This window comes from Nansenia antarctica, assembly GCF_963989245.1.
Source record: "Nansenia antarctica genome assembly, chromosome: 6".
In the NCBI taxonomy this organism is placed as follows: Eukaryota; Metazoa; Chordata; class Actinopteri; order Argentiniformes; family Microstomatidae; genus Nansenia; species Nansenia antarctica.
Genome location: NC_137676.1, coordinates 28,136,239 through 28,164,094, shown reverse-complemented (window position 1 = coordinate 28,164,094; position 27,856 = coordinate 28,136,239). Strand labels below are relative to the sequence as shown.

Here is a 27,856-nt window from a genome sequence, read left to right as displayed (position 1 = left end):
TTCCACGGTTGATTAGTATTGATGAGGGCTGCGTTCGTAAATTCGTTCTGAGAGCGCCGGAGCACACACGTGGTTCAACGTCACAAAGAGACCAAGTCATTCGATTGGACAAGAGGCATTCCATGAGTGCTGCTCAGATTTCCAGAGCGATTTTACGAACGCAGCTGAAGTAGCCGAGCTGAACCCCACGTGGTGTGATGGAGGAGAAGACTGCAGATTCTTTTGTTCAGAATCAATCAAACATCGAGGAAGACGGACAGGACAGGCAGGAGAGTACGGAACAAGGAAACCACTTTACCTAGTCTATTAATTAGTTAACCACCGGCGTATTTAAAGGAAGATTGTCTAAAAGCCGTCGAGGTTTCGTTCCCACGTCACTTCACCTTCTACTTCAGCAAGGCTATCTAGTTGGAGAGATACAAAAGTTTTTCGTCGTGTCTAAAGGTTTGTGTCTTTGTTTAGAAACGAGCTGCTAGCCGTCTGCTAGCTGGGGTGTATTCCATCAACGTCACTAAAGGAATATCCAGGCTTATTTTTAATAAATCTCGCGAGATCTGTGAAAATAAGCTTGGATTTTTAAATAAATCTCGCGAGATTTATCAGAATAAGCCTGGATTTTCCTTTAGCAACGTTGATGGAATATCCCCCGGTGACTAACTCGCTGGCCTGCCGGTTATTCGGCTAGTCGGCTAAGATAGCTAAGTCAAGGCAATTCGTGGCGTGATGTTTTTACAGTAGTCGGTTGCAACTTATTTTGGGGTGTTTTCATCTTAGTTAATAAATAATACGTGCGAGTTCGCTTTGAGTTAGCTAACGCTAGCTAGTTAGCCGAGCTAGTCGGTGCCCTCAGCGTCGCTGATGATGCTAACCAGCTAGCTAACCAGCTGCGCACGAAGACAACAAAGAAACTAATGGGCTGCAGTCAGGATCACAGTAGCATCAGGATCACAGTGGTAGTAGTATAAGTGGTAGTAGTATCAGGATCACAGTGGTAGTAGTATCAGTGGTAGTAGTTTAAGTGGTAGTAGTATCAGGATCACAGTGGTAGTAGTATCAGTGGTAGAAGTTTCAGTGGTAGTTGTATCAGGATCAGTGGTAGTAGTATCAGTTGCAGTAGCAATACAGCTACCTTATCATAGTTAGCTGGATGGCTTGCTTACAGAATTAGCTAGCTAGTAGTTAATGTGTTATTTCCTCCTGAAACTCGATATCCCCAGCAAACGTTGTCGGTGGTGTGCTATGGCGTATCTATTTATGTAGCTATCTAATAATAATATAAATATATAAATGTGTAACACAATATAAGAGTGTTTATAGAATTGCTGGTGGAATGTATTGTTCTTAATAGATTATATGAGTCGGATCAGTCCGTGGCTTGTTCATACCATGATGACAGTGCCTTGTTTAGGTTCAACTCTAAGAAATATATATTTTTTTATAATTTATTCATTATGAATTTAAAGTATGAACAATCGATCAATAACATGTTACATGTCAGCCCCATTCCAGGTCGTCTCAACAGTCTGAAGATGATGTTACTTCAGGTGTTCAGTAAAAGTACCTTGAGGAGAGGCAAAAGTATGGCTAGGAGTGGAAGTTAAAGCTATGTTCATTAATATCCTGTGATTGACTGTCCTTTCTCCAGAGTGAAAGATGCCACGCAAGAAGGTGACAGAAGTCTCTGGGAACGGAGGACCGAAGAAGAAGAGGGCAGGGAGCAAAAGAAAAGAGAGGGACTTCAGTAGCGACGACGAGTTTGACGATTTCGAGCAAGAAAACACAAAAAAACCTGGGAAGCAAGCCGCCAAGGCAGGCCTTCAACCAGTCACGGTCGCTGACGACGTCAAGGAGAAAATAGTAAGAGTTTTAACAGGATCAAAGGAAGGGTTCCAGTCGTCATAACGATATAGAATAGTTCCCCCCTGTTATCATAAAGCAATTATAAGTCTCATTCGAAACTAACGCTAGCAGAGAAATACAATCGGGCTCTCGGCCACAGCAGTATAACTCCTGTGTCTTTTGTTGTTGTAGAAACTTGAAGGTCCCAAGGTCAAAGGTCAACTGCTCATTTTTGGAGCCACCAACTGGGATCTGATTGGAAGGAAAGAGGTGCCGAAAGCAGCAGGTACGACCGTGTCCAATCCCCAGCGGCCTTGTCCAGTCAAGGTCAAAGTTGCCTTCCAGAATATGTTTATTTCCCCCCCAAAATGCAGGGCTTTAATGTGTCTCAATAAAACTGTGCTTGGAATTCTGTGGGACACATGGAAGCTACTCCATATGAGGATCTCAGAGTGACGATACCCCGGCATACATTTCCTATGTTCATCACATCTAAACATCGCCTCAAGGAACATCATGTAATACTTAGTAAATGATTTATGATTGGGGAAAATATCCTATAACCACTATGCCACATATAGTGCATGTTACCTTTGGCCAGAACCCCCAAGTAGTGTACAATAACAGAATAGAGAGGAATTAGATGTGATTGTGATCGTTTTAGCTTCTATGTGTAGTCAAAACAAGTCAGTATAAAATGAATACTCTCACTTCAATGCTCCACCACATACCTTTCTACAAACTAAGGAAGAAAAACGTTGAGATCCTTGAAAGGTCATGGCGACCTTGTAGGAACACAACGTTGTCTGTCTTTGTAAATGAAAGTACGTTATATTTTCCCATCTACACCTCCCAAACGGACTCACATTTAAATTACATTTTAACCATTTTAGCAGACGCTTTTATCCAAAGAACCTTACAATTAGAGATTACAGGGACAGTCTACTCTAATTCTATTATTTTTTGCCCCCTTACTCAAGGGTGGAAGTGTTCCCAGGTGGGATTTGAAGTCATGACCTTCCGATCACAAGTTCCAACTCACTAATACCCTAGGCCAGTGTTTCTCAACCCTCTCCTCGGGGCGCCCCAGCCGCTCCACATATTTGATCTGTTCCACCACCAGCACACCTGATTCAACTAATCAAGTCCAAAGCAATTATGATTTGTACTTGATTAGTTGAATCAGGTGTGCTGGTGGTGGAACAGATCAAATATGTGGAGCGGCTGGGGCGCCCCGAGGAGAGGGTTGAGAAACACTGCCCTAGGCCACCACTATTCTGCCCCAGTGTGGTGTTGAAGTGCTTCCCTGTGTGTGTGTCTCTCTGTGTGGTGTTGAAGTGCTTCCCTGCGTGTGTGTCTCTCTCAGCGGCATACAGGAACCTGGGTCAGAACCTGTGGGGCCCCCACCGGTACGGCTGCCTGAAGGACGTCCTGGTCAGCAGCGTTGTGTCAGGGCCCTGCGCCGCCCACAGCCTCCTCATCACCACCGAGGGCAAGCTCTGGAGCTGGGGTAACTACCTAACGCTACCTCCTCAACCACACACTCACTACCTCCTCAACCACACACTCACTACCTCCTCAACCACACACACACAATATATACATTATGAGTGGGACTGCCCCACTTTTGCCCAACTTAAAAAAAAAATATATATATATATATTGAGTTTTATGACGTAGCAGTCCCATAGTCTAGCCAAATACTGTGAGGGTGCTGTACATGGCACAGCCTACCCCCAAATCCCTCTCCCCCAGTCTGAATAGGTCCACCAATGCCATTAACCACTACTCTGTTTGGGGCCTGTCCTCAGAGATGGGACACACAAACGTCTGTGGTCCATTTCTAGGCCGAGCGGTCGTGTGTTACGTCCTAAAGCGGAAAAAACTCGAGCACGGTCTCCATGGTGACGCTCTCCTGTCTCCGCCCCTCCCAGGTCGTAACGAGAAGGGCCAGCTGGGCCACGGGGACACCAAGCGCCTGGAGGCACCCAAGCTGATTGAGGCCCTGGCGGACCAGGTGGTGGTGGCAGCCGCCTGCGGACGGAACCACACCCTGGCCTTGACAGGTAGGCAGGATGACCCAACACCCTGGCCTTGACAGGTAGGCAGGATGGCCCAACACTTCTCATTTTCCTGTTTGGTTCGGTCACCTGGGGTCGGTTGCACCACTTCTTACTAAGTACAAACTAACTCTAGTTATAGCGTAAGTATTTACTAAATCAAGATTTAGTCACTACTAAACTTGAATGGGTTGCACCAAGCACACTATTTATGACGTAGAGCTTAGTAACTACTAAATATTTATACATACCCCTAGGGTGGTGTAAGTTATAACTAACTCGTAGCTTACCGTCGTTACCTCAGCAGAGATAAAGTAGCCTGCTGAAGCAGGGGAAACCAGCCTATCTTAGCAACGTAATGTTGCTAGCGAAGTTTCCCACAGAAGTGGGGGAAAAAACGTCAGATCAGATATATAAACGGGTTATTTTGATAAACCGGACACATTTTGGGAATATATATGGCTACTTTCTCGCCTGAAAACATTAAAACTTCATAAAATGACATTAACACTTGTAGAGCCAAATTAAAGCTTTTAGCCAATGGCGGCCAAAATTGAGGATTTAAAAACAGAGGGTTTTGCTTTGCTCGCTGATTGGCTAATGTCTTCTTAGTAACAACATAAGTATTTACTAGCTAAGATTGGCAGAAGGTTGGCGTGGTGCAACCGAAATTAGTAAACAACTAGTTTGAAACTAGCTAGTAACAACTAGGGGTTTAGTAACTACTAAATGCCTACATTTAGTAATGACTTACGCCAAATTGGTGCAACCCAGGCCTGAACTGCAAACTTAAGAATAAACTCTCTCGCAGTGTGTCAATGGCCAGTAAGATAGTGGGCAAACCCCAAAAGCCCTTGACTGTGTTCCTCACAGAAAGGACAAGGAAGAAGGCGAGGAGTATCTTGGCAGACAGCTCCTATCCTTTATTCAGCCAGTTTGAGCTCTGGGAGGTGCTATAGAGTTCCCCTGGCAACTAGAAATATATTCAAGAAGTCCTTCATTCCAAGTGCCGTTGCCCTAATTCTGCAAAGTGACCAACAAGACGGAAGCCACGAACAGGTACACCCTTGCGTTAGGCTTCTGTCAGGAGCTGGGGGTTACCTCGGCGACGGCAGGTTGAAACGGCACTCGGCACAGGGCGAGCGCTCGCTGACCCCCCTCCTCCGGTCTTCTTTCCCTTCCAGAGAGCGGTACCGTCTACTCGTTCGGAGAGAACAAGCTGGGTCAGCTGGGACAGGGCAACCAAACCAGCGCGGTCCTCACCCCGGCCCCGGTAAGCTGCCTCAGCCTGCTGCCCCCGGGCCTGGTGGTGTTTTATATTCTGGGGATTCTGAAGTGCTGAAGGGTTTTTTAAAGTAGCTCTGTATATTTTAGATAAAGATTTTATTGTGTTGTGTTCATATGTGACAACTGACAGTGAAAAGAGCTACCTGTAGGCAAAATATTTTTTCTGTTTTTTACATAAACTACAGATTGTAAGCTTTCAAATGATGTATCATACATTGAAATCGGAAACAAATTGAAGACGACATGAGTATTTGAAAGTTGCTACACCTGAAATCACTAAGCAGAGAAAATGCCCTTCCAAGATTTTGTTCTTTCTCACACCTTGACACAGCCAGGTAATGGGCGGTAACAATGGCTGGTTAACCCCACCCCCAACCACTCCCCCTCTAGATTGACAGCTGCTGTCAACTATCAATATCTGTCAGTGTTAGTCACTGGGTCAGATAGCTATAGCTAACATTATTACCTAGCAAGGTATTACCTAAGCTAATAAGCCAGCTTATCATTATGGAGGCATTATGGTTGTTGTAACTGTTATTCTTTTAAAAGTCTTCAATCAGAATTTATTTTACAGTACACAAGAATAAAAATCTTTGGCTTTGGTTTTTCAACATTAGCATTGCAGCAAGGTACATAATCACAATAATAAGTAAATACGTAAAGTAAGTAATGATAAGTAATACAGTTTTCTGAGGTGCTGTGGCGTCTGGTGGGCATGTGGTGTCTTTTGCCTCATCTGAACAGAATTCTCTGATCAAAAAGATACTTCTGTCTGGCCATGTCAAGTCTGAGTGGGCCTTGAACATGAAGATCACCTACCTTGACATCAGTGATTTTCAGCCATAACCACGCCAGGTTCCTTAGCATCAAAGCTGGAACAGACAGAAGACAATACATCAAATTATTGCCCACAGTAAAGGAGGGATAGTGTCAAGGCAAGGCCATGCATGGTCCTCCAGACACCACAGCATGAAGTTGTTCTGACAGTAAAAACAAATCAAACACAGTTAGCTAGCTGTACATAGCATCAACAACACAACTTATAAGAACAGCATAATGCTATGCGATTGTTTTAGAAAGTCTTAGGGCCGGTTTCACAGACAAGGCTTAAGCCTAGTCCTGGACTAAATCACACTTTCAATGTAAAATCTCCATTGAAGATGCTTTTTAGTCCAGGATTAGGCTTAAGCCTTGTCTGTGAAACTGGCCCTTAGGCACATAACTTACTAGCTAATGCTAGCTAGCTAACGCGGCTAGACCAACCCAAGTAACAAAAGAAAAACAGTTAGCTAACTGTACACAGTACACAGTATCAACAACACAACTTATAAGAACAGCATAATGCTATGCGATTGTTTTAGAAAGTCTTAGGCAATACGACGATAGAACATACTAGCTAGCTAATGTTAGCTACCTAACGCGGCTAACCTGAAACAAACAAACAGAAGGAAACACAAAGGCTATTCACCCAAAAGCAGAAAGTGTTGCGGTATGGTGATCCCGTGAAATATGTATGTTGTTCTAGTAAACGTTAGTTTCTTGGGGACTTTCATTGTGCCTTCAGTCATTACTGAACAATTCATTGAGCTAAGCAGTGTTCGTCGATGTCCAAACTCGAAATACATTCTCACTGAAAACATTGAAACACGCGCCCTTTGTCTTCCTCCCCGTTGAGTGAGCTCAACAGCCAATCACACCCAAATTGATTGATTGAGAATGTTTATTTTGGTCCCCTATACAATTCACAATACAGATATAAGAAAATGTACATAGTCACAATTTATAACATCAGGACCAAAAAGGTGTAGGCTGAAGCCGTGGCTTATTGCGCCTACCCTTGTTACATGTATGCATGTCCCCCCATGAATGCATAATCAAAACATTGAAACTTTTATAAACAAAATGTCACTTACGCATGTCAACAAAAAGTTCAAAAAATACCAAACAAAAACTATATTTAAACCTCTGTTTTATACTTGTTAATCATCTTATTTTAAATATTTTTTTTAATCCTTTTAATGTACTACACATTTTCATTTCCTTTTCAAAAGTATTCCATAAATTAACTCCTTTAACTGTGTTACATCTTTGTTTTGCATTTGTTCTAATCTTTGTTTTCATAAACATACATATTCCTCTGAGTTCATAATTACTCTGTCTAACTTGAAATAGTCTCTGGATACAGTCTGGAAGCATCTTATTTTTTACTTTATACATTACTTGTGCCATTTTGAAGTCCACCAATTCTTTAAATTTGAGATCGTAGGTGTTTATGAATAATTTGTTAGTTGGTTCTTGATAGGCAGCTCTGTTTATAATTCGTATAGCTCTTTTCTGTAGTAAATAAATTGGATTTGTGATTGTTTTGTATGTGTTTCCCCACACTTCCACACAGTAGGTTATGTATGGAACTATTAGAGAACGGTACAATATGTGTAATGAATTTGGATTAAGTATGTCTTTCGTTATGCAGTATTGCAATAGACTTTGATATTTTAGTCTTTAAGTAGTTAATGTGTGTTTTCCAACATAGTTTGTGGTCTATAACAACTCCCAAAAATTTGTTTTCATAAACTCTTTCAATTTCAACATTATCTATCTTGATTTGTACTTGTATTTTTCGATTTCCAAATATCATAAATTTAGTTTTTTCTAAGTTCATTGACAACTTGTTTGTGTCAAACCATCGTTTTATAGTTTTTAGTTCCGTTTCCACTGTATCCAGAAGCTGCTCCAAATCTTTGCCAGAACAAAATAAATTTGTATCATCTGCAAACAAAACAAAATTTAACAACTTGGACACATTGCAAATATCATTGATGTATAAAATAAACAGCTTTGGACCCAGCACTGAACCTTGTGGGACCCCACATGTGACCCTTAGCAGTTCAGATTTATCATTGTTTATTTGTACATACTGGTGTCTATTATCAAGATAGTTTCTAATCCATAAATTTGCTATCCCTCTAATTCCATATCTATCAAGTTTTCTTATTAATAATCTATGATCAATAGTATCAAATGCTTTCTTTAGATCTATGAATATCCCTACAGTATAATCTTTACTTTCAATTTTTGTGGATATTTTTTCAATCAATTCCATCACTGCCATTGTAGTGGATCGATTTGCTCTAAATCCAAATTGATGGTCACTCAGTAGGTTTTGTTTTTCTATAAAATCGTCCAGTCTTACTACAAACAGTTTTTCTAATATTTTTGAGAACTGAGGAAGGAGAGAAATTGGTCTATAATTGGAAAAACTGTGCTTGTTTCCATTTTTGTAGATAGGAATGACCTTTGCTATTTTCATTTGGTTGGGAAATATGCCGGTTTGAAATGATTGGTTACAGAATCAGATATGAGTCAGTGGCTTTGCAATATATTCTATAATATTTTTTACTAGTCTCATATCTGTCATTACAATCTGTAGATTTTTTATTCTTAAATTTGGTTACCACATCAATCAGTTCCTTCTCTTCAATTTTCTTCAGAAATATGGTGTTGGTGTTTAAGTCAATAATATCTTCGTCTACACCGTCCTTCGTTATCGGGTCCACAATTTCATTTGCTAAGTTATAGCCAACATTGACAAAGTAATCATTAAACTAATCGACAATCTCTTTTGGTTTAGTTATGTTTAGTTTATCTTTATTAAAGTAATTTGGATAGTCCGATTTTTTTGTACCCTTTTTAATTATGCTGTTTAGCACTTTCCATGTACCTTGTGTATTACTTCTGTGTTGTTCCAATAGTTTATTATAATATTCCTTTTTATTGTATCTCATTATACTAGTTAATTTATTTCTGTAAGTTTTATATTTATTTTCTGCTACCTTTGATCTGTCCTTTAAGAACTGTTTATATAGTATATTTTTCTTTTTGCATGCATTTTCTAGTCCTCTTGTAATCCAGGGCTTGTCTTCATATTTGTGTTTTCTCTGTTTTTGTAGTGGACAGTGTACGTCATACAAGGTGAAAAATGTGGAGAGAAATTCATCATAAGCTTTGTTTGGATTATTGTTTGAAATGACCCTAAGCCAGCTTTGCTTCCTTAAATCTCCCTTCAGAGCCTCTATAGCTTCTGATGTTCTGTTACGAATCCATTTCTGAGTTTCGGAATTTCTATGAGTTTTAATCTTGGTACAGTTCTGTATGGTTGCAAAAACAGGAAGGTGGTCACTTATGTCATTTAATAGCAATCCACTTACTATTTTACTCCCAATTTCATTGGTAAAAATGTTGTCTATTAAAGTAGCACTGTTACTTGTTATTCTGGTTGGTTTTAAGATAGTAGGAAATAGACTTATACTGTACATTGTGTCCATGAAGTCTCTAATTTGTTTGTGTTCATTTGGGTTCAACAAATCTATATTTAAGTCCCCACATACAAAGACCATCTTTCTGTCATTTAGTTTATCATACATATCAACCATCATATCTTTGAATGTGTCAAGACAGGATCCTGGAGTTCTATATACACAGCTTATTATTATGCTCTTAGATTTCTCCATATTTATTTCTACAGTGACACAATCCATAATGTTTTCTATTGTTATTGACATATTTTTTACTATTTTACAGTCAGTCATTATTTACATACAAGGCAACTCCTCCTCCCTTCTTGTTTGTTCTGTTGGTGGTAAATAGTTCATAGTCCTCAAGTTCCACATCGGCTTCTTTCTCTTTACTGAGCCATGTCTCCGATACAGCAATGATGCTGAACTTGGTGAACTGTCTCAAATAGTCCTTAGTTTTTGTAAAGTTTCTATAAAGTCTTCTACTGTTGAAGTGTATTATTGATAAGTTACCATCCATTTTTATATTACTTTTGAATTGTTCCTCTGTGTAGTATTCACAGTTGCAGTTATTATTGTTGTAGAAGTGGTTCTCTGGGTCGATGTTGTTCTCAATGTCATACATTTTGTGCTCTGTAAAGTCAAAGGTTTTCAAGTTCAACTCTTCATAGTTTTTGGGTGCAGCTGGATTATAATCCACACAGTCCAGTGATCCCATTTCTCCAAACTCATCATCTGTAATGTCATTGAGTGGAAAGGAATAATCCTCGTCCGTTCCCATTATAGCAGTCATTGTCTGTATTTGAAGTATTTCCACTCAAATTTGAATCGTTGTCTATTCAGGTATTTCACAGTCATCTATTCAGGTATTTCACAGTCATTATTTGTACTGCATTTGAAAGCATACATGTTAATTCAGCCCACCCCCTCAAGCGCATCGGAAAAAGCATGACAAACAAGCTCATTTTGTTGATAGATTATACTTATTTAATGAACGTAAAACTGTTCGGAAAAATAACGAGTGGGTACTTCAAAGCTTCAAGTTGAATGTTAGCAAAAAAAAAACGTAAATCTGACTTAGGTCAGAAATAGTTTGAAGACTGATTTGACGTATTTCTGTTTCGTGCCAGGTAACTCCAAATACGCTAGTGTGTCACATATGATTTTTTTAGTTTGTGTTTGTGTAAGTGTAACTTTTGTTTGTGCTCAACATCAGGGCTTTAGTACTTGTTTGTGCACCATGCCAAATGTGACCTTACTGATTGCCCCCCCCACCCGCAAGGTCTTTATGCTTGATGGGACTGTGCTTTTTGTGTTCTTTATGTTGCTATTATTAACGTGTGACCTTGCCTCCTCTCAGATCCAGTACAACGGCCAGCCCCTGGTCAAGGTGGCATGTGGAGCAGAGTTCAGCATGGTGGTGGACTGCAAAGGGAACGTCTACTCGTTCGGATGCCCAGAGTACGGACAACTAGGTATGTAAAATATATACTAAAAAATGTTTTACTTAGCTCGTCAACTAGTTCAAAATATGCCGTCTTGGGTCCTTGAATTTGAGGGAATTGAGTCTTGAAAGTCCTTGAAAGGTGCTTGAAAGGTACTTGAATTTGATGTTTCAGAAGGTGTGGGAACTAGGGATGTCCCGATGCGATATTGGTCCTGAATGTTGGATCGCAGATCGGACAGGAAAAAATATAGGCACCGATCTGTGCTCCCAAAAATGGGATCGGGACATCCCTAGTGGGAACCCTGCCTACCATACGCTCTCACACATACAGTAACTCATGCTTCACTCATTCTCTCTCCTCCTTGTAAATATTCTTCCGGTCGCAGGACACAACTCTGACGGCAAGTTCATCGCCCGCGCCCAGCGCATCGAGTTTGACTGCGAGGTGATCCCGCGCCGTGTGGCTATCTTCATCGAGAAGTCCAAGGACGGCCAGGTGACGCCCGTGCCCAACGTGGTGATCCGAGACGTGGCCTGCGGGGGGAACCACACGGTGAGGACTTTTGATTTGTGAGGTTTAAACGGTTGAAGTCGACCGTGCTCTCTGATCAATGTCATAGACGACACACTGCTACTCCTCATGCTGTCTGATCAATGTCATAGACGACGGGTTTTGAACCAGTTTCGGTGTTTTGAGGTAGTGTGCCAAAAAAATTAGAACAGGAACACTTTGGGTCTTTAGTTTGGATTCTTGAGAGACACAACCGGGGCAAGAAGGCTGCTTCAGTAAAAGAAATGGTGTTTCGCAATGGTTTAACAGAAAACATTTTCTGAGCAGCTGCTCTCATAGGTGACTCGGTCTGGTCAATTGGTACACAAGTCCCATTTAATGTTCAGACTTTTCTCTCTCAAAATGTAAACACATTTCCGCGTTGTTGAAAATCAACAACACACTCGCTAATCAACTAACAGCTTGTTTTGTGAGCCTGTGTCAGGCCAAAACCTGCCGCTTGCCAAAAGCTGCCGGGGGTGCGGCCTAACGCGTCACGACCAGCTGGCACGCGCACGCGTCACGACCAGCTGGCGAGTGTTTTTGAAACCTCCGTTTTGGCCGCCATTAGCGAAAAGCTTTAATTTGGCTCTACAAGTGTTAATATGTCATTTTATGAAGTTTTAATATGTTTTCAGGCGAGAAAGTAACCATATATATTCACAAAATGTATCCGGTTTATCAAAATAACCCTTATATCTATCTGATCTGACGGTTTTTTTCACAACGTTATTACTAGTCACTTTAAGGCCCAGGAGGGAGTTAGCGATGTTTAGCTTAGTTTAACAGAAGTATCTTCACTTTTAACATGACTTCCCGTGGTCGTAGAGGGCTGGTCGACGGCTTAAAATGACCGTGTAGACCTGTAGACCTTATCCAGCTATAGTCTTGTGTTTCTACCCCGGGCATAGCCGGTGTTATTCACGGACAAACACTCCTGTTAGAGTGGTTCTAGTACACTGGACATTAGGGGTGCAACGGTTCTCGGTTTTTTTACGGACGGTACGGTTTGCGTTCCACGGCTCAATTCACTAGTGAACCGTGACGGTTTTCGGTTTATGCTGCGATTTGGCTGCGTTCGTAAATTAGCTCTGAGAGCGCCGCAACAGTTTGAGGAAGCCCCGGATTCCTACAAGTCTGCGGTGTGGGGTCATTTCGCTTTTCCCGTTGAATACGACAATAAGGGGGGGGAAACAGTGGACAGAAATATTACTGTCTGCAAGCTCTGCTTAAAGCGTGTGCCATATGCAAATGGTTGCACCTCTAACATGAACCAGCATATTCGCTGCTACCACTCAACGATAACACTGACTGGGAGCAGGAAAGCCAGTCAGGTAGCGTCAGTGAGCAGACAGCAGTCTCTCTCTGATGCGTTCGGACAGACGTACACTACCACTTCAGAGAAACACAAAAAAATAACCAATGCAGTGGGGATGTTCATTGCAAAGGATTTGCAGCACTTTTCGGTGGTTGGAGATTTGGGTTTTCGAAATCTGATAAAAACTCTCGAGCCCCGTTACAGTGTCCCCTCCCGTACATCATTCAGCACCAAAATAATCCCCGGTATTTACCAAACAACGCGCAGAGGCATTGAAGACGATTTGGCAAAAACACAGAGCTTTGCACTGACTACGGAGGGTTGGACCTCCCGGGCAACGGAGAGTTACCTCACTGTCACGGTCCACTACATGTCACCGGATTGGGAGATGAAGAGCGCAGTACTGCAAACTCGTCCACTATACGAAAGCCATACCAACGCGCACCTGGCAGAGGAACTAACAAATGCAGTGACTGAGTGGAAGTTGGAGAGGCCAAACATAACAATTCCCGTAACAACAGACAACGCAGCAAATATCGTAAATGCGATCCATGAAGCTGGTGGACTGGGGCCACAGATCGGCTGCTTTGCGCACGTCGTAAATCTCGCCGCCAAGAAGGCAGTGGCAATAACCCCGGTGTCCCGCCTCCTGGGTAAGATCAGACATGCAGTCACTTTCTTCCACAAAAGCACCACAGCCCACCATATTCTGACAATTAAACAAGATATGTTAGACTTACCAAAACACAAATTAATCCACGATGTCGCAACTCGTTGGAATACAACACATGACATGTTGGAACGCTATGTGGAAAGTGTTACTTTTGTAGTGTGAATTTGTTTTCCTCCTGTTTGTATACGGGCTACCAGCTGTCAAGGCTAAAGTGCACTTTTACTTTCGAAAGTGTTTATTTATTTTTGGACATTTTGAAAGTGTTTTTTGTTTATATACAATTATATATACATTATATACATAACATATACATGTGTATGTTAAAGTTCCATATTATGTATAAGCAAAATAAAGTAAAGTAACAGTTTGTAAATAAATAGTAGCATTTGTTTCTGAACCAAACCGTACCGAAAACCGTGACCCAAAATACCGAACCGTACCGAACCGTGGGCCAACTGAACCGTTGCACCCCTACTGGACATAGGTAACACATAGAGAGGCTCTATACACTGACATAGGTAACACATAGAGAGGCTCTATACACTGCCATAGGTAACAACATCTCTTCTAAGCCCAGTTTATTCCGTTCTCTATTGGTTAAGTGCTCCCGGTTTCAAAAGAAAGAAACGGAGGTCTGATCAGCAGATCATTTTCTCATAAAGTTGCAAACGCAACAAACACACCGAGTCCACACTGATTCAGAAAACAGAATAAACTTTATATATAAATACACAACACTTCAGGGGGATAACGTTTGCAAAAGAACTGTACAGGTTACAATCAGGTATATAATAATAGTTAGGGAGTAACATATCATTCACAAATTCAACAATAATAGAACAGATAAATACACAGATAGCCCTGCTACGTCCTCCGTGAGGGCCCGTTCCCCTGTACATAAGTCCCTGTCCAGCCCTGCTACATCCTCCGTGAGGACCACCTCTACCACATCCTGGTGGTGTGTCTGAGGTGGTGGTGGTGTGTCTGAGGTGGTGGTGGTGGTGGTGTGTCTGAGGTGGTGGTGTTGGTGTGTCTGAGGTGGTGGTGGTGTGTCTGAGGTGGTGGTGGTGTGTCTGAGGTGGTGGTGGAGGGTTGGGGTAACATCTGGGAGGTTAGGGGATAACATCTGGAGGGTTGGGGGTAACATCTGGAGGGTTGGTGGGTAACATCTGGGGGGTTAGGTAACATCACACCAATCAGCTCTCCTGTTGAGGTAAGCAATAACCATCTTGTTAGTGTAAACACACAAACAAGCACAGATATGTACAGTCAAAATAACATTTTGTGAGTAAACACATTTCTAAATAATCCCTATTCAATGTGACTTACCAGTGTACTGGGTGGATGGGGATGAAAGGTAACTGTCCAGATGTAATTTTGTCCAAAACATCTTGGTGCTGTGTGAATGAATGAGCATACATTTAATGTATTAGTAATGAAACAATCAATATGAACATTTAAAAATAACAATGATGTAATTGTGGCTCATACTTGCAGTAGCCTGAGGTAGAGGTGGTCCTCTCTGAGGATGTGGTAGAGGTGGTCCTCACGGAGGATGTGGTAGAGGTGGTCCTCACGGAGGATGTAGCAGGGCTGGACAGGGACTTATGTACAGGGGAACGGGCCCTCACGGAGGACGTAGCAGGGCTATCTGTGTACAATCTGGAAAATACTTAAAAAACAACTTTACAAGCAGTACAAACAAATTCATTAGGAAACAATATTAATTGACACACAAGACGAATGGAAAAACTTGGAACACCTCCTGCAGGATACCTGAAGCTCTGGTCGGATGGTCCTCCTTCAGATGCAGTGCACACTAACGTCCATAGTGTACACTGACTGGGCCGTGCGTGGACACCGTATGGAGCTGGGGAATGGTCTCAGGTAATCATCCTGAAAGCAGGAAAAGAGGTGCTTACGCATATCAGACTGATCAAATTCCTTGCTTGCTGGGTCCTCACCTCTGCAGCATGTGAGACTGTTCGCAATAGCAAACAGCCCACAGTCTGAGCTGCCTCTCTGCTGCTGGACATCAGGCCACTGCAGAAGGACCTTGGGACCTGAAAAAGAGAGGAGACGTGTTATTTGAGAAATGAACTCCTCGGTCGACCCGTGACCAGAGGAGTCATAAACGTTAACAGTACCTACCTCGCAGTTGATGTTACTTACCGTAACCCAGTGATTTGAACAAACATTTAAAATCTGAACAAACCCCTGGGTTGTTGCAGGCACGGAGGAGAGGAGGGAGAGGGACGTTGTGGCGTAGAGGCCTCCTACATGGGGATGTTGAGCCTGTAAAAGAGCCTGAGCATTGTCAATGGAGAGATCATTCAGCCAACAATTGGGAGTCAGAACGAAAGGCCTAAGCACCTCCAACCCGCTACGTAAAGCTGGACAGGCCCGCCCCAGCTGAGCATCTGTGATGATGACATCTAGCAGCTGAGATGGTGCCTAAAAAACATAATGATGTTGGGTTAAAGGGACTGTCATGTTACAGTACTCAGCCATTGGAATTTTGAGTATTTAAAATGAATGAAGCTAGGATTTTTAAGTGTACCTGAAGTGAGTCCCACTCCGGCTCAGAGTTTAGCGGTTCAGGGTCATCAGAACACACTGGCTCCGGTGGATGGGACACAGCTTTCTGAGTGGGCGGGCAGGCTCGGAATCCTTAAGTCAATCAACAAAACAATTTTAGAATGACATCTTGTGGTAAAAAAAATACAGTTTCACATTACATTAACTTTAAAATGTGAACTGTATGTTACACTTACTCGTCCGCAGAGGCTTCACTGAGGCATAGGGGGTTTTGGTTCCCAGTTGTTGGCCATCCAAGGTCTCCAACTGCACCAAATTGTTGTCCCCAACCTCAGTCACCCTGAAGAAAATATGTATTAATAATGGCAAAATTGGACATCACACATCACCCTCTCATTCTGAATATTCTTAAAAGTCTAACATTTACCGGTACGTAGTTGGCCAGTCTGGGTCCATTGTGCCACCAGGTCTCCCACGTTTCCTCTCATTCTTCTTCAGGACCTCCATGCCCGGGAGGATCTCAAACCGCTTGGTTCCCTTCTTGATCCTCTTCCGGTAGCTTTCCCGCTGTTTCTCCTGGGCCTTCTCCACGTTGAGTCGCACCTTGATCGTTGAAGAAAAAGCGAAGCAGCAGAGATTGTAATTCTCTGTTGTGCAGTATAGCTCTGTATATTGCTGAGGCATTGTTATTGCTTTAGCAGTTACTTAGCATCACTCAGGTGGTTGTTCAGTATATAGTTGTGTAATATCTTTCACCTCGTCAAAGACCTCCTCATCCTTCTCAGCCCTGGCGTGGAGATAGTCTGCAGCGGTGTCTTCATCAATCTCGTCCACTTCCACAAAAGGACGGTCGCCTGTGATCTGAAATGAGAGGCAAATAGAGATACGCAATACATACATTTGCATAGAGTTAGTGTTTTATTTTTTGTTTATATTGAGAATCAATTTGCAAAACAAATTATATATTATAAGAACAATAATATCAAGAGTTGACATACCTCAGAGGACAGCCGTGGCTCCCGACCGTACATCAGGCGGTAGGGCGAGTACTTGGTGGAGGCCTGGACGCTGGTGTTATGTGCGAAAAGGATTAACTTAAGGTTGTCCTCCCACCGTTCCTGGTGCCCATCCAGAGATTTCCCGATAGCCCTCTTGAGTGTTTGATTGGTCCGCTCGTCCAGTCCGTTGGTCTGGGGATGGTAGGCAGAGGTAATCCGGTGCTTCATCCCCCACTTCTCAAACAAAATCTGGTTGACCTAAAAAAGAAAGTAAGACAGAAGTCATTAGTTTTGTCCATACAAGTATGTCCATAACTGTTACAAGATCATATGTTTTAGAAAGTACATGACCTTGTTGCAGAACTCTTTGCCCTGGTCAGTCAGGATGACCTCCGGCGCACCATGGGTGTGGAAGATGTCTATCAGGGCCTGGGATGTTGCCACTGCCGTCTTGTCCTAGCAGTGTATACACACAGGATATGGTACTATTATATTAATACTTATAATGTTAATTTTAAGATGAAAATTGGGATACATGGTGATGAACTGTTCAAGTACAATACATTCAAGTATTTTAAAAAGCATGGTCATGATCATTATATTTGAGAAAACAACACTAAACACAGATATAACACACCTGGATAGGAATGGCCTCCACCCACTTGGTGAAGAAATCTGTCGCTGTGAGGCAGTAGCGATTGCTATTCTTGGATGACGCCTTGAACGGTCCGATGAGGTCCACACCTAGCAAGAAAAATGTGTTGGCATACTCTAACATTGGACAAGCGGAAGTAAAACATTCACACTAAAAGAGCATACTGAAAGAAAGCATGGTGGGAAACAAGTCAAAACCCAAAAAATTAATTGGGATATAAAAGTGTAGAACTCACCAATCATGTACCACGGTGAAACAGGCTTGATGCTCTTCAGCTCAGGGGCTTCAGTCTTCACCTTCTCAAACCTCTGGCAAGCCACGCAGGTACGGACCTTGAAACAAACAGTAAAGTGCAAGTTGAAATGAAATGTGAATGAATGAATGAATATTATCTGTGTGTAAAATACAATCTTGCTACTGTTTGTAAAACATAAAAACTAACTAAAGAAATAATAGATTTGCTTGCCCAGTCTTCACAATCCTTCACAATGCCAAACCAGAAGAAGCGCTGATTAATCTTGCCAATCATGCGCTTCACTCCGAAGTGACCGGCATGGACCTCGGTCAGCACTGCCTCCCTTTCCTCGTCTGACATGATGACCCTCCTTGGTGGCTGTCCCTTCTTGGGCCTCAAATACATGCGACCATCTACAACATCAAAAGGATTAGAGAAAAGAGACCAGGACTTGTTAAATAATGTTTTTTTGTTGTTGTTTTTTTACAGTAGTACACTACTTTATTGCTTTATGGGTTAATTTAACAAATCTTACTCTGAAGCATGTATTTCTCAGCTGCTCTCCGGAGAGCACGCTTCTTCTCTGCAGACATATCCTCCTGGAACTGGGCTTTGGACAGATATAAGAAAATGTCACTGTGGCTAGTATAGGATGCCATATCTATTATCTGATATGTATACTAATTGTGTATATATATATATATATATATATATATATATATATATATATATATATTAAAAGGAAATGATAGGGTTATCTGTAGTAGTTCTCTAGTAGTTCTCTGTAGTAGCAGGTGTGTCGTGTAGCAGGTGTTTCGTCGAGTAAAGTGCGGAGGATTAAACACAGCGCACTAGAATGACGTCACAGTCGCCAGGTCGTGACGCGTGCGCGTGCCAGCTGGTCGTGACGCGTTAGGCCGCACCCCCGGCAGCTTTTGGCAAGCGGCAGGTTTTGGCCTGACACCTGCTAACAATGTAAAGTAGTGTTATAGTTAACTAGGTAGCAGTGGGGATTACTCACCCAATCCATTTCGTTGCAGTGTTTTGGCTCGACTAGCGTGAGTGTGTGTGGTGATTCTCAACAAACGTTGAATTGTATCTCCGTGTTTCGAAATAAAAGTCTGAACATTGTGATCGGTTGCTGACTTGTGGCCCAAACGACCAGACCATGTCACATATGCTCGTGCCTACACCTGAAGTTGAACCCCCAGTTGTTGTTGTTGGTTGTGTGCAGCTGGTGCTGGACTCCCAGAAGCGGGTGTTCTCCTGGGGCTTCGGGGGCTACGGACGCCTGGGTCACACGGAGCAGAAGGACGAGATGGTGCCACGCATGGTGAAGCTGTTTGACTTCCCGGGGCGTGGGGCGGCCCAGATCTACACCGGGTACCAGTGCTCCTTCGCCGTCAACGAGACTGGTAAGGGAAACCATGGACACGCTTATTCACTCAAATGATATTCCAATGCACCTTAGAACGACAACGACAACATCACACACATTCACACATTACCACGAGAAACCAGTCAGTGACGAGTAAAAAAAAAAAAAACAGGTTCAAAAATGAGTTGAGTTGGTTTACTGACATCCCTCTAGCCAGCCCACCAAGCCAATCTGACCTTTTTAAGAGAGAATTCATGGTTTTGGAAGTTATATACAAAAAATAATGAAATGTCTATGATTTAGATTAGATTCAACTTTATTATCATTGCAGAGTACAAGTACTAGACAACGGAATGCAGTTTAGTATCTAACCAGAAGTGCAAATAGTGATATAAGAACATATATAGATATAAAAAACATGACATGATAGTGATTGGTACAGTAAGGCATGTAGTTATGAGCTATGTACAGTTAAGGTAGCTTATGTACAGTATGTAATGTGCAGATGTATAAAAGAGGTTTCATCAAAGAGGTATGTGCAATATACAGTATATGCAAAGGTAGTATTATAAACATCAGTAGTAGGGGTGCAACGGTTCAGTTGGCCCACGGTTCGGTATGAACCTCGGGTTTTTGGTTCACGGCTTTTGGGCTACTATTTACAGGGTTCAAGTTTGTGAATTTGAGAGAAAAAAAATCAAGGTCTCAAAAGTTTTTGAAAATAGACATGGGTCATTGAAAGTGCTTGAATTCCCCTCTCCAATCTCTCTCTCCAAATAAAAATATATTTTAAAATGTTTTACTTAGCTCCTCTGTATTGCTTAACTTTACACTTATGGCGCTTTTCCACTACAGGGCCAGCCCGGGCTGGCCTGCTTCTTTGGCGCTTTTCCATTTGTCGGCCCGGGTCGGCTCGGCTCGGTTCTTTAGCTACCCTTCACGAGCAGGAACTACAGGGCCGAAAGGTACCTTTTTGCCAGGCTGCGTGTGACGTGTGACGCTGCACACCGTTGATTGGTCAATGGAAATCGTCATCCCATGTTCATAGATTTCTTCGCTAACCGCCATCTTTAAATACCACAACAGATTTCGCTCTCGGAAAATGTCACTTACTGTTTCTGTAATCACGTATTAATAAAGATTAGAAAAATTATGATAACCATCGTATTATCTTAGTTTAATGTAATTCCAATGCATCATAGAACTTTTATTTACAAGCATAACAAAAAAAATCGCTATTATGGCGATGTCCTGTGCCTATGCTGTTCCTCAGTCCAGCGGCAGTCAAATGCCGGTAGATTCGCGTCTTGCTCCCTTTAACACATGTCGGTTTCCGCGTGGTTGAGAGATCTAAACTATTAGAACTGAAAGCGGCAGGTAACAGGCACGTAACATCCATATGCTGTATATATAAATAAATATATTTGACTACCAGCAAGACACCGGAGCACTCGTATCTATAACAAACGTCCGCTTGATTGTATGAGCCACGCCAGGGTTTCCGTTAGAAAAAATTGCCGCCGGACAACGTGTCCGGGAAGATTTCGATTTACCGGACAAACGTCAGATATTCCGGTCATCATATTAAAATATAATATAGCTGTTTGTCGCGGTGATTACTGTTGTGTAGCGGCCTATATATGCCATTTAATGTCTATTTCTCATCCGATACGATTAGATGCGAGCTATATAATATATAATAATATAACATGATTCGCATGCGCGCTATGCATATATGTCCAGCGCTGAACGCGCGCCACACTGGGAACTGAACAGACTGCATCGATCAATGAACGGACTCCACATTACGTTAACTGAAGTTTGTTAAATTGTTTGGGATTAATGTGAGTTTTCTATTTTCTCTTTCCAGTTTTACCCTTTTTTAATCAATAAAACAACGTCATTTCTATAACCAGGTCTCGCTGGTTGGGAAGGCATTTAGTTCAGCTGCCTGTCAAATCATACTTAATCGGACTCGGGAGTATGACAATGAGGAGAGCATAACTGTTTATTGAGAAACAATTGACAGGCAGGTTGGGATACGATGACATTTTAATTAGGTTTTTTCTCTCTCTCACTCACTGTCTCTCACACACACACACACGCACACACCAGGGTTTCCGTTAACCGGTAATTACCGGTCTTTGTCCGGTAAAATGTGTTGAAGTCCGACAAATTGAAAACTCGTCGGACATAATGTCCGGTGAAAATAATTCCCTCTAAGCACAATTTGGCTTCGGGCCACCATTTTCAGCTGAGCACCAAACACACACACACTCATACACGCACAACACTGCCTGAGAGAGAAGGACCCGCCCCCTTTAGTTAGCCTGCCCGAGAGAGAAGGACCCGCCCCCTTTAGTTAGCCTGCCCGAGAGAGAAGGACCCGCCCCCTTTAGTTAGCCTATAGCCTATAGGCTAACTAAAGGGGGCGGGTCCTTCTCTCTCGGGCAGTGTTGTGTGTGTGTGTTTGGTGCTCAGCTGAAAATGGTGTCCCGGAGCGGATAACAAACGAAACGGACAACATTTACACTATGGAGACAAACTTCAGCGATATGATCTAACAGCCGGTCTTCAGGACGACATACAAAAACAGTTATGTTCTCCTCATTGTCATACTCCCGAGTCCGATTAAGTATGATTTGACAGGCAGCTAAACGAAATGCCTTCCCAACCAGCGAGACCAAATGACGTTGTTTTATTGATTAAAAAAAAGGGTAAAACTGGAAAGAGAAAATAGAAAACTCACATTAATCCCAAACAATTTAACAAACTTCAGTTAACGTAATGTGGAGTCCGTTCATTGATCGATGCTGTCTGTTCAGTTCCCAGTGAGGCGCCCGTTCAGCGCTGGACATAATGGCATAGCGCGCATGCGAATCATGTTATATTATTATATATTATATAGCTCGCATCTAATCGTATCGGATGAGAAATAGCCATTAAATGGCATATATAGGCCGCTACACAACAGTAATCACCGCGACAAAAAAATTATATTTTAATCAGATGACCGGAATATATCACGTTTGTCCGGTAAATCGAAATCTTCCCGGACACGATGTCCGGCGGCAATTTTTTCTAACGGAAACCCTGGCACACACGCACACGCACGCACACACACACACGCACACACGCACTCACCCGTGGTGGTCAGCACGGTGCTGGTGAAAAACAGGGAGGAGATGAAATCCCAGTTGGGTTCGCTGGAGTTCCCCAGCACGGACACGCCGTAGTTACTGGTTACCTACCTCCAGCGCCCGGGTCAGCAGCTCCTCCAGCCGGGCGTTGGACACGCACCCGGCGGAGGGCCTGCAATTGTTCGCGCAACCGGTGCGACAGCGTCAGCCGCCTCCATCTCTTCAGAGCCAGACTTCTCCTCAGACTCATTGTTGCTTGGTTTCATGAAGTAATTGCTAAGCTTACTTTGTTTTGCCATGTTAACATTAATTTAATCGCTCGCTGTGGTGCACTTTGAGCTGCAACGTTTGCGTATTATATCGTTTGAATGGGCTACTGGGTTTAGCGGTAATAGACTGGTTAGGCTGTATTGTCAATCCCATCTGGCAACCCTGCCGCCGCTGTTTCGCATAGGCAGCCGCTAGCCTACACATTAGGAGTCATCATCATGCCGGCGTCAAATCATATAATAATAAAAGAAATACATAGCCTATATATTCGTCTTTTTTTAAATAGAAGGAATCAGAATGTGAACTTTAGCGAATTGTATTCAAATTGTGCTTAGAGGGAATTATTTTCACCGGACAATATGACCGACGAGTTTTAAATTTGTCGGACTTCAACAAATTTTACCGGACAAAGACCGGTAATTACCGGTTAACGGAAACCCTGAGCCACGCGTCAGTCAGCCTTTCCGTAGAAATACATTGCTCCGTTATATATCTAACGTTACATGTTTTAAGGCTGATCTGTGCATGATAGTGCTGCATTATGTTGATCTATTTATATCTATCTATTCTTGCCAATTCCTTATTACCAGTGGAAAGGGGGAAGGCTAAAACACTTTGAATTGAATAGATAGGACTTTCCGTTCAATGGAGGAAGCATGATACTCGCGAGTTCATCTCGCTTTTCCCCCCGTTGATGTATTAAACAATCTAAGCAATCTAATCAGAGCAGTTGTTATTATGTCATATTATTGATGGATGTGCCATTTTTGATGGAGAGCAGTGAGCGGATGACTGGATGTGAGCATGTATTTGACTAATGCCGATAGATTCACGTCTTGCTCCGAAACCGGAGCTGTCTACAGCGGATTCTACAGCGTTCCTTCAAACTATCGTAATTCATGAACTATATGCCCAATCAAAAAAATTCAAACAGTTTCTGAAAGCAGAGAAGTTGCACTTTTTGAACAGTTTAACTTTTTTAGGCTTATTACGGTAGTTCACCAACAAAAAAAAGCACAGTGCTCAAAGTGTCAGGAGAAATAAAAATAGAATCGTGTCGGCATTTCATGTCGGCATTTCCCTGGTTGCGAGATCTAAACTAGTCTACTAGAACTGAAAGCGGCAAGTAACAGGCACTTAACGTTACATGTTGTAAGGCTGATCTGTGCACGATAGTGCTGCATTTCGACATAATTCTTATTGCATTTCCCCCCGCTGATCTGTATAGCGGGGGGAATCTTATGACACGTAACTCCTCCTACAGTCCCGGGTCGCTCAGTATAATGGAGAAGCGTTTCTGAAAGTACGGCACGGCTCGGATACAAATGCGGCCCGGTTCGGGTCGGTAGTGGAAAAGCGCCAATAAAGAAGGCAAGAGACCATCTAGTGTAACACATTCAAGCCTCTCTTTTTAATTGTTTCTGTGAGCGGATAGTTCCTATTATATCAATTTGCATCTAGATCTGTCTCAAACTATGCCGTGTTGGGTCCTTGAATTTGAGGGAATTGAGTCTTGAAATGTGCTTGAATTTGATGTTTCAGAAGGAGTGAGAACCCTGTATTTATTTACAAACGTACTTTACTATACTCTTGCCGTTATCGTGAATGTGTATTGGACACAAAGTAGGCCGATATGAGCATGGATGTTAGGTCGTATGCATTTTCATAGACCTGGAAAATGTTGACCACCCCAGTGGTTGTTTGTGATTGGTTGTTGACCTTCTGTGCGCAGGAGGACTGTTTTTCTGGGGGGTCACAAACACCTCGCGGGAGTCGACCATGTACCCCAAGGCCATGCAGGACCTGTGTGGGTGGAAGGTCCGTAGTCTGGCGTGTGGGTGAGTGACCAGGCCTGTTTCACACAGACACTCCCGGAAATATTTCATCTGCAACAGTTGATTCATGGAGGGGTGGGGGGGGGGTGAATTTGATTGTCTTTCAGTGAGTCTGTGGTTTGCTCAGTGGATTAAATGCATTTTTTCCCCTTTCTGTCCACACAGGAAAAGCAGTATTCTCATCGCTGCAGACGAAAGCACCATTAGCTTTGGCCCCTCCCCCACCTTTGGCGAGCTAGTAAGTGAAGCAGCACCGGCAGGGTCCATGTGTGAACAAAGTAGCCAACAGGGCAGAACCTGTTTGTAACAAGGCTCTCCACAGTGCTTCCCCCACACTGTCACAGTAGTGATTGGTGCTTTCTCGGTTCCATAACTATATTGAACAAACGTATCAGCGTGACCTATACCTAGAAGTGTTTGACAGAGGTGGTGTACTTGCAGGGTTATGGAGACAACAAGGCCAAGTCCTCAACCACTGCCCAAGAGGTGAAGACCCTGGACGGAGTCTACCCTGAGCAGGTAAGAGAGACAACCACGTAGCTTGTGTGTAGATCAGGGCTGTAAACGATGCATCGCAAGACAGTTAATTATCAATACGAATGTGTGCCGATATAAATCGGTGAGATGAAAAAATTAATTTTTTTAAACAGCAGAGGGTGTCATCTACTTTAGACTTTGCTCGTTCGAAATGATACCCTACGGTCGACATTAGGGCTGCAACAACGAATCGATGAAATCGATAAAAATCGACGGGTCTTGTTCCATAACAAACCTACTTCCTGTTGACGCACGCCACGCTGTCTTGCATCGCGAATCATAGCGAATCATAGCGCTACCTATGGCCGGAAAGGGCAGAACCTATGACCGGAACCGGAAAAGTGGGAAAATCCGGTACCTACACTGGCGCGGCGGCTACATTTAAATCATGCTACTCAAAAGCCTTGAGAGTGAAGCTGTCTGCTGTCTGCTGTCAGGACATGCTAGTGAGTTAGCTAGCAGGGTTAGCTCGCTGCTGCCGCTAGCTGACTGTCACTACGCTGCTCGTCCAGCTGTAGTCTGCGTAGCTGTGCTGAGAACCAGAGCACTAACTATGTTTCTATAGAGGAGGGTTACAGCTAACTTCCTATTGTTTTATTATATAAGTACTGCTGGGCTCAGCCCTTCCATGGTCTCCTGCTCTCCATGCAAATGCATTAGTGTGAGTTCTGGCGAAGCGTCAGCTAAATGACTGTAATGTAATGCGATAGCCAGTGAGTGTTTGCTCGCATTCATGAATTCAATATTGCATGACAAGTGTATTTAGCTAGCTGGCTAACGTCAGTGGTAGAGCAGAGGTGATAAGCTAAAGGCTAGCTAGTGGTAGCCTACCAAGCTACCCGTGAGTTAGAGTGAGGCACTGACTGTAGCCTAGCCTATTGTATGGAGTGAGAGGACACATTGCATTGTTTTGGAGCATATCTGTTATATACAAACATTAGTGTCTTGTCTGTAGCCTATATTGCACTTTGGGTTACTGACCTTTACATTAAGCAAAGTTATTACCTAAAACAATGCATGTATTGAGCTAGAGTTCAATGACTTTATTGAAACAATCTACCGCCATAGTCCATGGCCTGTTGTTAAACCTATTTGATGTAGCAAAGCCTTTTTTATTTATATTATTTATTATTTTTTATTAATACTTGTTCATTTTGCACATGTATATGTATAGGCTGGCTGATTTAGAAAACATAAAATAAAATTTGATAAATATTTCCCCCCCCCCGATTAACCGAAAAAATAATCGGCAGATTAATCGATTATCAAAATAATCGTTAGTTGCAGCCCTAGTCGACATACCCTACCTCAGAAATAAAAAAGGGTTTCTTTAAGAAAATACCCAGTATCGTTACATCCCTAGTATCGACGCAAAACGGCAACGCATCTCATTTTGGTGCACATTTATCTCTCTCTCTGCCCCGTTTGTGAGTGTGGTTTGTGTGGGTTGCAGGTGATGATGGGGTACGCACACTCCCTGGTCATCGCCAGACAGGACACGGAACAGGAGCAGGAGAAGCTGAAGAAGCTGCCAGAGTACAACCCACGCACGCTCTGATCGGCGTAAGCAAAAAGCTGCAACCTTCTCACCATTTTTTTTTTTAAACCTCAGAGAGGGTGACTAATGCTTACCCAGAAATGCATCGGCCCTCTAGGTCAACCTGTAAGTCATTATGGGGATGGTTGTAGGGTGGTTTTTGGGAAGGGAGTAGGGCTCTACTGTGAGTCATGAGTACGCAGAGAACGCCTTGAGAAGCAAACAAGTTGCGTCGACACTAATTTGAACGTTTAAAAATCGGGAGAAAAATGCGCAGCCACAGCCGATACTGAGCTAATCCACGGCTCCTCTGGAACCAAGGGCGGTCGTCCTCACGGGCGGTCGTCAAGACACCTCCACCACCCACAGCTGCAGAGGAAGCCTCTGCCACTGCTGCCAAGCACTTATCCTTCTCTGGAGTTCTACTCTCCCTTCCTTCTCATTCCTTATGAATGTCCACAGAAGCATTTGCTTTATTTTCATCTTTTTTCCCCCTATTATTATTTCTCATGTCTGAACTGATCCATGTCTTCTCCCCCACAATAATGGGTGCTACATCAGAAGTCAGTCCCTCTGATTCACTTCCAAAAGACCGAGCGCTCAAAGACCAACACTCCATATCTGTGCCTTTTTTTGTGATATGGAATAAATATTTATTTTTTTGTTTTGTTTTCCTGTTCCCCAAGACCAATAGTTTAACTGTGTCTGTGGCAGTATTAATGTGTGTAATGTCAGAAAAACACAATCAGGAAAGGAGATTTATTGTGCCACCTCTCCGCTCATTGACTTCTGTTACATTCCTTTGATTTTTCTCTCTTCACTCGTGTGATAAGGTGCAGGAGGACGCACAGCTGTGGCCCTGGAAGACCACACGTCTGGTGGTTCTTGGTCTTGCTTCTCGATAATTGATTGGTTTTTAAACCAGAGAAACCTGGTGTGTGCACTCTAGTCAATCAGTGAAACTCTGATTAATCAATTCTAGTAAAAGCAAAACCCAGCAGGACGTCTGCTGTTGGATGAGTTGTTCTGAGGTGTTGTTCCTGTTTTAGAGCAAATAGTCATCAGGTGTTCAACACGGGTGCCAGCAGAGGAGACGGATAGCCTGGTTTTTAATTGACTGCAGACGCTGTTTTGTTTTCTACACTTTAGCCTACCTGTATTGCATTACTTTGTTTCGTTGGTATGTATGTTTCTAGTTCAGAACCCACACTGTCTAAAATTTCTGAATTGTTTTTTCACGAAAATGGTAATTAAAGACTCATGT

General features: G+C 42.8%; 1 protein-coding gene across 2 annotated transcripts; it reads left to right on the top strand.

Moving 5' to 3' along the window:
- The first annotated feature begins 252 nt into the window (after positions 1–252).
- Positions 253–27,856, top strand: rcc2 (regulator of chromosome condensation 2). 2 transcript variants are annotated; one of them, XM_080533320.1, is made up of 14 exons: positions 253–444; positions 1,646–1,857; positions 2,032–2,125; positions 3,206–3,349; positions 3,774–3,905; positions 5,084–5,172; positions 10,842–10,956; positions 11,315–11,481; positions 19,130–19,310; positions 24,416–24,521; positions 24,684–24,756; positions 24,960–25,037; positions 26,509–26,618; positions 27,426–27,856. In XM_080533320.1, exons 2-13 carry the CDS (start codon positions 1,654–1,656, stop codon positions 26,611–26,613), a joined length of 1,488 nt encoding a protein of 495 aa, XP_080389446.1. In that variant the 5' UTR covers positions 253–444; positions 1,646–1,653; the 3' UTR covers positions 26,614–26,618; positions 27,426–27,856. The 2 variants fall into 2 exon arrangements, with proteins under 2 accessions (XP_080389446.1, XP_080389445.1); XM_080533319.1 differs by having other exon boundaries at positions 26,509–27,856.